General features: G+C 46.4%; 1 protein-coding gene across 2 annotated transcripts in view; it reads right to left on the bottom strand.

Annotated features, from left to right (window-relative positions):
• Positions 1–12,157, bottom strand: part of COP1 (COP1 E3 ubiquitin ligase) — a 230,370-nt gene that overhangs the window by 119,343 nt on the left and 98,870 nt on the right. For both annotated transcript variants that reach the window (XM_053247199.1, XM_053247200.1), the window contains exon 12: positions 11,201–11,344. In XM_053247199.1, the coding sequence (XP_053103174.1) occupies positions 11,201–11,344 (144 nt within the window). The remainder of the gene's footprint in view (positions 1–11,200; positions 11,345–12,157) is intronic.

Below are 12,157 nucleotides of genomic sequence, written 5' to 3'. Positions count from 1 at the left end.
CCCTCTCATTTGTTGCATGCTATTCAGTTATCTCTCATCAAGGAAGCCTTTTTTCAGCAATAGCTGCATTTTCCCATAAACTGGGTAGCAATATGTTGTAGTAAAAATACCAACATCTTTCTCTTTACAGCTAATAGGGGCACTGTGGATTGGAGCACTGTTTGAAACAGCATTATGCATGTGGCACAACCACCCATTGGATAGTGTTCATGGACCCCTCTCCCTTTCAATGCTTATCCTGTATTGTGACCTTAACCCCAGCAAATCAGTCTGCAAAGAGGATAATCGAACAGAAGCTGAAGGCATTTAATCTAAAGGCAGATTAAGTTCTAAGGAAGTTTCTTGCTGACATGAGAATTCAATTAACTCTGCCAAGTTGACTTCATAGAGGAGAGGTCTATCAATGGCTACTAGTCAGAGGGCTGTGGGCCACCTCCAGCCTCAAGGGCAGGGTGCCTCTGAGTACCAGTTGCAGGGGAGTAATGGCAGGAGAGAGGGCACACCCTCAACTCCTGTCTGTGGCTTCCAGCAGCATCTGGTGGGCCACTGTGTGAAACAGGATGCTGGACTGTGTGAAACAGGATATGGGCCATGGGCCTGATCCAGCAGGGCTGTTCTTACGTTCTTATGTTCTAAGATTACACTGACAAAGAGTCCCCCCCCCCATCCGATTTCGCTATTGCTAGCCTGCATTTCTAGAAGATGCTTAGAAGGGAGTTTGCAGAATTTCTTCTGGAGGCTTAAAATGGTGGCCATGTGTCAGCTCTGGTCAGTAGCAGCAGCAGCACACAAGCTCTCCGCAATAGATTTGTGTTGATGCTCCCAGCACTCTCAGCCCGCACAGGATGGGTGGGGAAAAGAGGGGAGCCCTAACTAAGCTCTGTGTGTGCAAATGTTTGAGCAACTTCTCCCTGCCCCACAATAATTTCTCCTACAAATTTTGGTTGCTGGAGGATGGTAAGAAGAAGGGAGCCCTAAACTGAAAGAGGGATGTGGGTGCGCGCACACACAAACACACTTACAAATGAGAGAGAGGAATGGATATACAAGAATAAAAATCATAGACATGGGATAAAGAGTAGTCCCAATCTATTATTCTAACTGGAATACTCTGCATTGCTATCTCAAGTGTCCAGGCAGACTCAGACTCTGTGTGTATGTGTGGCGGGGGAGCTGCTGGATATCACTAAATCAATATTCAGACTAGTGATGAGAAGGTAAAACACTTTTTATTGTTTTTTTGATTAATATAGGAGCATTCTAGCCTTATTATTCTGAAATGTGTTCACACACCGAAGTAAAGAATTACAATGTAGCCCCATATCAAAAGGATAAGAAAACTCTGTTGTAAAGGAACACCAACTACACCACCACCCAAACACACAAAAAAGACACCAGCTTTTGCTCCTGAAGAATTACAATTATAAATATAAACTGCTGTTCGTCTGCATTCCTCTGTCTCTTTCTTTTGAAATCTAGTAGGTCAGTCTATCTGAAAGTAAGCATGGTTGAGCCATAATTAACTCAGTGGGCACTGCTTAAAGGCACCACGCCAATGCCAGGCAAGAGACTTGGCATATAGGTTTTTATATACCAAAATACCAGAAACCTCCAAGCCAAGATGGGCAAGCTGGAGTGCTTGGTTGCTAATGAAAACATATTGTGCATATAACAGAAATCTGATGGAATGGTGAGAACCAGCTGGACGCTGTTATTCCTGCATACAAACTCTACAGGAAGGACAGGGAGGAATGGACGGACTGGGGGGTGAAGTAATACTGTCTATTAAAGAAATAACAAAATCTAACAAGCTAGACAACCTAGGAGGACCGGAGTCCTTCACAGAATCATTATGGGTGACAATAGGAGAACTGGAAGGAAGTGTGTTACAAGGGACGTGCTATCACCCTCCAGACTGAAATGCTAAGAGTGACCTAGAAAAACAAATCAAAGAGGCATTAAAGAGACACAGAGCTGTAATAATGGATGACTTTAGTTACCCTCACAGACTGGGCAAATTCATGTGCGGGTATCGACAGAGAGGCCAATTTTCCGGACTTGCTAAATGACTCTGCCTTAGAACAGTTGATCGCAGAACCAACCAGATAGAAGGCGACCTTGGACTTAATCCTGAGTGGTGCCCAGGACCTGGTGTGATGTATCAAAGTTGTAGAACCATTGGGGAATAGTGACCACAGTGTGATTCAATTCAGCTTAATATGCCAGTGAAGCATTGCCAAGGAAGCCCAACACAGATGCTTTGGACTTCAGAAGAATAAACTTCTCAAAAATGGGGAGACTGGTAAGAAGGAAGCTGAAAGGGAAAGTCAGGAGGGTTAAATCATCCAGAAAGCATGGAAATTATTTAAAACCACAATAATAGAAGCTCAGTTAGAATGTATACCAAGAAGGAGGAAAAGTATCACCATGTTCAGGAGAACACCAGCATGGCTAACAAGTAGAGTCAGGGAACCTATAAAAAGGGAAGAAGACTTCCTTCACAAAATGGAAGTCCTGCTCAAATGAAGAGAAGAGAAAGGAACATAAACTCTGGCAAAATAAATGCAATGAGAAAATGAGGGATGCAAAGAGAATTTGAGGAGCTATACAGCTAGAACTGTCAAGGAGTATAACAAAACTTCTTTAAATATATCAGAAGCAGAAAACCTGCCAGGGTGGCGGCTGGACCCTTCAATGAGGGCATGAAAGAGATTATGAAGGAAGACAAGGAAATTGCAGAGAAGCTGAATGAGTTCTTTGCATCTGTCTTCAGGGCAGAGGATATTGAGCATATACCCTCTCTGGAACTGTGGTTCTCAGGCTTGGAGACTGAAGAACTGGGTCAATTGAGGTGACGAGAGAGGATGTTCCAAACTGTCTTGGAAAACTAAAAATTAACAAATCGCCAGGGCCAGATGGCATCCACTCAAGAGTTCTGAAAGTCAAATGTAAAATGGTAGATCTCCTAGCAAAAATATGTAACTTGTCCCTACAATCAGGCTCTGTACCCAAGGACTGGAAACCGGGAAAGTAGCTAATGTAACTTGCATTTTCAAAAAGGACTCCGGGGGGATCCGGGAAACTACAAGTTGGTTAGCTTAACATCTGTGCCAAGTAAATTGATGGAAAGCATTATTGAGGATAAAATTGTTAAGCATATAGAAGAACAAGCCTTGCTGAAGGAGAACCAGCATGGCTTCAGCAAAGATAAACCTTGCCTCACCAATCTTTTGGAGTTCTTTGAGACTGTCAACAGTTGTGTGGATAAAAGTGATTCAGTTGATATAGCATGCTTAAGACTTTCAAAAAGCTTTTGAGGAAGTGCCCCACCAAAGGCTCTTGAGTAAACGTAGTAGTCCTGGGATAAGGGTACAGGTTCATGTGTGGATTGGTAACTGGTAGAAGGACAGGAAACTGGTAGAAGGACAGAAAAGGGTGTCAGACAGTAGTCCAATTCAGAAGAGTCTGAGGAGGAACTACCTGACCCACAGTCCCCTGATACAATCCTGCTGCAGGACGCTGAGGAGGAAGCCCCAAGGACTGAGAGCTTACCTACTGTGGAACAAAAGGAGGCTGCCGGGAAGCCATTGCCTTCTTCAGATGGGGAGGTGCCAGGAACAAGCAGCAGACCGGTAGTTAAGTGGAGCACTGATGTGACCACAGAAAGGAGCAGCATTTTGTGCAGAGAAGCAGCCGCCGTTTGGCTGCAAAGTCTGACCAGGGAGGCGTCTGAATCTGTAGCTCCAAAGGCAGGCAGGGCCTTAATCGGCTTCACCTGGCATTTAACCTTGAAAAGGTATAAATTCAGACTGCCCACTCTGCACCACGCTGGTTTCAACTGATCGCTTTGGCGTGCAATTCCAACTCCCTGCTTTTTGAGCAGCTTGTTCCTGTTTGCTCCTGTGATCTTGACCCTGTGCCTGGCTATCAACATGTAACTCTTTTCGGAACTCCCTGGACTATGAAACTGGCAACTGACCCCTCTCCTGGCATTGACCCATATTGGACTTGGCACTCGGCCATGATTCATGGACTGACAATTCAGATGTGGGAATTTCAATTGTCCACTTGCTTTCACTTTGTTGCTAGTAAAAACTCAAATCCCACACATTCCAGCTATTGCTTTGATTTATTGCAGGAGTGTGCACACTTGACAGAGGATAGGGAAAAACATTTCACAATCTTTTCACAATGGAGGAAAGTAAGAAGTGGTAACCCCAGGAATCTGTACTGGAACCAGTACTCTTTAACTTGTTCATAAATGATCTAAATGTTGGGGTAACCAGTGAAGTGGCCAAATTTGCAGATGATACTAAACTATTTAGGCTAGTGAAATCCAAAACAGTTTGTGGGAAGTTCCAAAAGGATCTCTCCAAACTGGGGGAGTGGATGACAAAATAGCAAATGTGGTTCAGTGTAAGTAAGTATAAAGTGATGCATATTAGGGCAAAAAAACTATTGGTTGCTCACCTGTAACGTTGGTTCTTCTAGTGGTCATCTGTTCTTTTACACTAACGGGCTATGCGCCTGCGCAGAGACCTCGTCAGAATCTAACAAGCTCAATTCTCCTGCTTTGGGCGGGAACCCCGCCCCCAGCAGCTATATGTGGCTGCGCCACTCCTCATCCCTTCAGTCACAGAGTCCAGCTTCAGTGAACCCCTTGGGGAGGACGGGAGGGTGTGTAAAAAGAAAAGATGACCACTAGAAAAACCAATGTTACAGGTGAGTAACCTGTAGTTCTTCGATGTGGTATCTGTCTTTTACACATAATGGGCACATAACAAGCTAGCACCCGAGGAGGAGGAAAGACAGAAACAAATGTAATCTGCCAGAACCACTTATTGCAACAAATATATCAACTGAAAATCAACTGCAGGACACTCCTGCCAAATACAGCATCATTCCATGCCCTGCCATCAATAGCATAATGACGGATAAATGAATGGGGTGAAGCCCAGGTAGCTGCCTGACATATAACAGGACCGTACTTTTTGGGACCAACAAAAAAGGCAACTGCTTCTGAGCCAATTGATAACAAAGCTCAATTGTGGAAACTATCCATCGAGACATGGATTGGGCCTACACCTGTAGACCTTTACACGGTCCATCGTAAAGAACGAACAAGGAAGGAGTTTTCCTCCATTCAGCAGACCTCTGGACGTAGCAGGATAACACCCTTCTAGCATCCAAATGATGTAACCATCTCTCTGCATCCAAGGAAGGATTGGCGGGGGGGGGGGGGAGGAGAGGTAAAGTGAGCAGGGACAAATGGTAAAACATAGAAACCACACTGGGCAGAAACTAGACATCTGTCCTGAGTATGACTTTGTCCTTATGGAACTGAAGGTATGGTTGGTCAACCCTCAGGGTGCTCAACTCACTTGCCCTCTTGGCGGAGGTCATGGCTGCCAAAAAGGCGATCTTCCATGTCAGGAGACGTGGATCAATTGAAGCTAAAGGCTCAAATGACAGCCGTAGAAGACCAGCCAACACCACTGATAAATCCCAGGCTGGTGACATGACAGGATCGTCTGGGAACATGTGACAGACCTTTCAGGAAACTCTTTACCACCGGCCCTTTAAACCATGAAGCCCAGTTTGCAGGGGAATGTGCCACAATGGCAGCCAAATATACCTTAAGGGATGAAAGGTCCAAACCAGACTCCTTAAGGGACAACAGATAATTACATATATCTTGTACCAAATGATTAGATGCATCAAACTTATGCAATGAAGTGAATGAACAGAAACGAGACCACTTGTGATTGCCGGACTTCCATGTGGACTTGCTTTCTGGCAGAAACCAAAATTTCCTTAAGTCTCAACGGGAAGCCGGCAGGACCTTCCATACCGTCAGATGGAGAATCTAAACGTCTGAGTAGAGCACCCGTCCGCTCTCCTGAGACCGCAAGTCCAGTAGGGCTAGGGGGTGTATCCAATCCACCGCCAAGTGCCTCAGAGCCAGAAACGAAGGCCTCCTGGGCCACCATGGGGCTATCAGGACGGCCCTGGCCCGATCCACCCTCAGTCTGCACAGGACCTTCGGAATGAGAGGAAACGGGGGTAACACATAGAGAAGAGGGCCTGTCCAACACAGGATGAAGGCATCGCCCAGAGAGCCCTCGCCTACCCCTTCCCTGGAGCAATACCTGGCACATTGAGCATTGTCCAAGGAAGCGAACAGGTCCAGGGTTGGGACTCCTCATTTTACAAATATGTCCCTGAGAAAACCTTGGTTCAATGCCCACTCGTGGGAGACCACCATCATCCTGCTCAAAGTGTCCACCTGGACATTCAGGGAACTTTGTATATGAACCACCTGGGGCAACATCGCATGTGCCATGCACCAATGCCAAATGACCAGAAACAGGAACAGAAGGCTTCTCGAAGACGTGCCGCCTTGACGACTGACATAGGCTTTTGCCACTGTATTGTCGGTTTGTATCGTCATTGAGTGACCTCCAATTATGGGCAAGAAGCCTTTGAAAGTGTTGAAAATGGCTAACAGCTCCAAATAACTGATGTGATGGGTCCTTCCCTTGGGGGACTAATGTCCGCTCAGGCAAAACCCTTCTAGTGGAGCCCCCCAACCAAGCTCCAAGGTGTCCGTCGTGATCACCCATTGGGAACGTGAATCTTGGAAGGGGACACCAACACTGAGGTGTCAAAACTCTGTCCACCACTCAGCCGTCACCCAGCATGCATTCTAGATGGCCTGGATCCTGAAAGAGATTGAACACATCCAGAAACTATCTTTGAACAATACGCATGCGAAGGGACACTTAGGGCAGTACATAAGTAGTAGCGGCCATGCGGCCCAATAGGAGCTGTACCAATTGCACGGTATGCGGGCCACACACTAGGAAGTCTATGGCCAGCCTCCTGAGAGTACATATGTGGGCATCCGGAAGGAAAACCCTTTCCAGGGACGTGTCGAATATCAGCCCTATGAACCATATCCTGCGGGTTGGTTCCAACTACGATTTCTTGAAATTGATCTGGAACCCCAAATCCTCCAGGGTATCTGTGACGAACCCTAGAGTGTCCAGCACCGTCCATCTGGTGCTCACTAAGATGAGCCAATCATCTAGAAACGGCAGCAGCTGCAACACTCTCTCCTTCAGGAAAGCCACCACCAGGGCCAGGCATTTCGTAAAAACCCTCGGCGCCATCATGAGACCGAATGGTAAGGCTGTGAATTGAAAGGGGATATGGAAACGCAGGAAGCGCCAATGTTGAGGGCGTATCGAGACGTGGTAATATGCATCTTAAGTCTAGAGAGACCATCCACATGTCCTTTTCCAGGATGGTCATAATAATCGGTACCGACAGTAACCGAAATTTTTTGTACAATAGATACCTGTTCAGGGGGCGGAGGTCCAGTATGGGGCACCGACCCCCATCCGACTTTGGTATGATAAAGTACCGGGAGTAGAAGCCGGGACTGTTCAGATTGGTGACCTTCTCTATCGCATCCTTTAATGGGAGCTTGGCGACTTCCTGATCCAACTCCAGAGTGCACGGAGTAGTCACAATCCCGGACACTAAAGGAATGTCTGGATGGAGACTGCTGTTGAGAGAGGGTCTTTTGTGGCTGATAAGGCAACCACTTGGAAGATTTCTGTGGTTTAGTGTTCAAGGACGGGTATGACATAGAACGCGCCATGCTCCTCAACTTTTGTACTTTTGGGAGTGTATCATCTGTCTGCTCTTCAAATAGGATAGAGCCCTCAAAGGGCAGGTCCTCAACCCTAGCACGGGCCTCTTAGTTCAGCCCAGATGACGCAGCCAAGCATGTCATCTAAGCGCCACAGACGTGGCCATCACCTTGGCCATGCACTCCACCAAATGCCTGGCCAAGAATAGTTCCTGTTTGACCACTTGAATAGCCTCACAGAAGAATGCCTTATCCTGAGGTAGCAGAACCAAGAACAGACCTACATTTTACCACAAAAAGTGGTTTTATCGTGTGTCATAAGCCTGATAGTTAGCTACTCTTAGGTGGAGAGCTGAAGCCAAGTAAAGTCATCTCCCAAATGAGTCCAATTTCTTGCCCTCTCTGTCACTCAGTGCTGACTGGCCATGACCCCTGGCTCACTGAAGTGACACCTCCACCACAATCAAATTAGGTGTGGGTTGGTTTTTCAAAAGGGCAGTATCGTCCTGCAACTGTACCCTGTAGAAATTTTCCAGGCGCCGATTGGGCTGAGAAAGAGTCGCCGGTTTCTTCCAATGACCCTTCATGACCCCCAGCAAAGCTGAATTGAGGGGTAGAGTGGCCAGTATTTTGGCCTCAGAATCTATAAGGCTGAAAAACGGATCCAGCTCCCCTTTCTGCTGGTACTGAGGCTAACACCCAGGGCCGAAGCCATACTTGTCACATAAGCGGAGTACTGTTTGAGGTCCTACGATGGGGAGATCGGTTTCGAATTCGATTGTATATCAAGCGGGGACAATCCTTATGAAGAGCAGTCCGACTCTTGAGAGCTGATATCACTCTCATATTCCAACTCAGGAGGAGCCAGGGATTCCTGAGCCAAGGACATCGACTCTGCAGGGGAGACCATCCTGCTAGCTGGTTCGCCCAGTACCAAAGCCGTATTTCTGCTGGCTGCACTGGAACCAGAACAGCCACCTGCTGTAGCGAAGGAGCCAAAGGAGGCGGTTCGCGTCGCTCAGTTCTGTTCCGGGGGGGAGTGCAGAGGAGAGCGAGAATGTGGCCTCCCTTCCAAGTGTGACGGGGGCTCATGCCATCCCCTCACGTGTCCCATACATGTCCCACACGCCATCCCCTCAGTTGTCCCATATGAGGGAGCCTCCATATAACAAGAGCCATAGTGGTGTCTCCCAAATTCAGAATAGTCCGATCGATCATCCGCCTGATATCGACCATATGATCCAGAGTCCTAGCGCCAAGTGTTATAGGATGGCTCAACCGCCACCAAAGGAGACCAGTGCTCTGACGCTCACTACCGATCCAAGTAGACGGACTCACGACAGTCCCAAGTCCAATCTTGCTTATAATCCGATGAGTGCTCTTTCGAGTCCCAACGATCACTGCGGTCCCTAAGAGGGATTTGCTCCTGGTGGCTCTGATGGGGCAAAAGACGCCTAGGGGAATATGCTTCCCTGACCGATGAGGTGTAACCAGGCTCATCCAATGCCACAGAATGCTCTCTACTCGATCAAACCCGAGCAGGGACCAGGTCCAATGAGGAGTCCTCTTCAGGCGAGCGAGGCCTAGCCGAGATTGAAGACTTCGGTGCTGGACCCGTCAAATCTACTTTAGGTTTCCTGGCCACAGGGGCCTCCGACGCAGGAACCAACAGGGCCGCCTTCCTCTTGGGTATAGGAGAGAGATGTTGACCCACCGGCAAATCACGATGTGACTTAGACTTCTTCTTTCTCTTAGGTACTGAAGTCACAGGAATCGAGGACAATTTTGGTATCATGGTTGCCAAGCGCTGCGGAGGATCTTCTGAGTGCACCAGCTCACTTGTCGTTGAGGGGACAACCGCAGGGCGTGTCGATACCGGTACCAAGCTCAGGTTCTCGGCCTCTATAGGAGCAGATAGAGAATGCTCCGATGTCACAGATGAAGCCTTTTTCACAGATTGCTTCAACGATAAGGCTTCCGACAAACTGAGAGCGAAGTCCCACACAGCTGCGCGCAGACGAGAAGCCCTTTTTTTACAAGCCTGCTTCATAAACCTCTGACAATGAAGAATTCCCCCAGACACAAGAGACACTCGGTATGATTATCAGGGGAAGGGATCTTTGATCCACACCTAACACACTTATTGAAGTTCGTCATGCCCAGCATAAACGGCAAAGGCTGGCCGGCCACCACGCTCCGTCCCAGCCGGGATTGGAGAAAGCTCCGGAGAAAGAAAGACCGTAAAAACCAAAACGATATGAAAAAACCTGCTAACTACGTGAATAAAACAAAGAAACAAAGCAAGAAAAGAGAAGTAGGGAGAAAACAACAAACGGAAAGCCAGATCTTATTCGTTGTCGACCTGCAGACTCCACAATGTTCACTGAAGCGCGGACGAAGAAAGCCTGAGAGGATGAGGAGTGGCGCAGCCGCAGATAGTGGCTGTAAGCGGGGTTCTCGCCCAAAGTCGGAGAATTGAGCTTGTTAGCTTCCGGCGCAGTCTCTGCGCAGGAGCATTGCCCATTAGTGTAAAAGACAGAGACCACACTGAAGTACCCAGCTTCACATGTACATTGATGGAGTCTGAGCTGTCAGTGACTGACCAGGAGAGAGAGCGTGGGATCATGGTGGACAGCTTGTTGAAATTGTTGACTCAGATCCAGCAGGGCTGGTCTTATGAGAGGTTGCTACCATTTGTCCCAATAGTGAGACTTACTAGTTCAGAGCAAGTACATGATACAAAGAAATTTGTATCATTTCTCTACTTAATACCTCACAGATTAGGGATGTGCATGAACCAGGGTTCATGCACTGGTTCAGCACTGAACCGGTTCGGATGAGATGCAAACCTATTTGGCACCGTAAAGAGGGGAGCGGCAAGCGGGATCTTTTTTTCCTTTTTTTTTCTTTTTAAAAGGAAAAACAGGTTCTTACCAGCTCTCCGCCACGACATGCAGCTTCCTGCTGCTGCAGCACTTGTCCCAAGTACTGGTGTGCACTGCCAGCACGCACATGGTGTACATGCATGTGCAAGCACCATTTGTATGATCAGAAACATCATGTCCAGTCCAATCCAATAAGAGACACAGTAAGACAACATTCCAATCATCCTATAGAGGTGTCAAGCAGACTGTTTTGCATGGCAGATCTCAAAGCAGGGATACCATTTCACATTTCAGTCGGAGCTGAGGCAAGTTTCAAAACTTAATGTCCTTCTCTTTGACATATTAAAGATTAATTGCAAAGGGCATTTTAAAGCATTTATTGTGATTATTTTCTTTTTATAGCTCACAGTAAGACTCCAGAAACATCATCAACACATTGAGCCCCCATTTCTGAAGCAACGTTTTTGTGCCTTCAGCAAGCATACATAAGCCCATCCAACTGTTAATAACAGCAATTCAGTGTGTAGATTCTGAAGTTGGCCAGAAGTCTAAGTGTTCCTCAGGTATGATCAGATGTGGCCTGAAATACCAGGACAGAGAAAGAGTGGTACACTGCCCCACCCCTACTTCTCTAAATTAAAGACAAGGCAATACATACCTGATTTTGGAATTACAAGTCATTTCATTCTCAGGGTAATGAATATCGACTGCATCCTGGATAACTGTGCCATATTCATAAACTTTAATCTTCTTTGTCACTCCAGCAATGGCAAAATAGTCACAGTCTCGATCAAACTCAATACTAAAAAACAGAAACAACACAGAGAATGTCACATAAGATGCATTGTAAAAAGGAAAATCCATGCTTTTAAAACTACTAATTATTGACCAAACAATAACTCTTGATTCCTTAATCATTAAGGACAACAGCAAATTTGATATCTCCTGATTCAGCGAAATACTCCTCTTAACCCTCCCCTATGAATAACTCCCCATGCTTAATTCAAAATTATGAAGGAAGTTCAAACCAACAGAGAATTAAAACAAGATGAGCTATTGACAAGGAAAACAAAGAAATAGAGGGGGTGGGGAAAATTAGGAACTTTGTTCCTGAATTTACACATGCTGATATAAGGTAAGAAGCTCTCTTTTGTAAAGAGTGGCTTTACAAAAACATGTAATAGCTGATCTGGGCCAGGATAAGTCATTACAGTGCACAGCCACATTACAGCCATCTTTACCCAGCCAATGGGTTTTACTGAAACATTTATTTTTCCTCCCCTGCGGATCCACAATAGCTCTCCTACTACTGTGTAATTTTGTTCAGATGCTCCAGCTGCTTTTTCGATTCCTCTCTACCTTCCACATTACCAAATAACCAAATGTCAAAGCTGACAGTTCATACTGTGAAAGTCAAGGGGAGGATCTGACCTGTAGTGCTTGAATAAATATGCCACAGGGTGATTGCTGATTGATTTCTTTTACAGTTAAGACTCCAAGTGCACTTCCTTGCCCCCTTTATAAAGCACATCACTTTAAAGCTGGGAGAACAAAATGTTAATACAAAGAACAAGGAAAAAAAACCTGGCTAGAATTTATTCTAGAAACTTTGATG

The sequence above is a fragment of the Hemicordylus capensis genome, chromosome 4, assembly GCF_027244095.1.
Source record: "Hemicordylus capensis ecotype Gifberg chromosome 4, rHemCap1.1.pri, whole genome shotgun sequence".
Taxonomy (NCBI): domain Eukaryota; kingdom Metazoa; phylum Chordata; class Lepidosauria; order Squamata; family Cordylidae; genus Hemicordylus; species Hemicordylus capensis.
The sequence above is the reverse complement of the archived record's forward strand: the minus strand, read 5'-3'. Positions and strand labels throughout refer to the sequence as shown.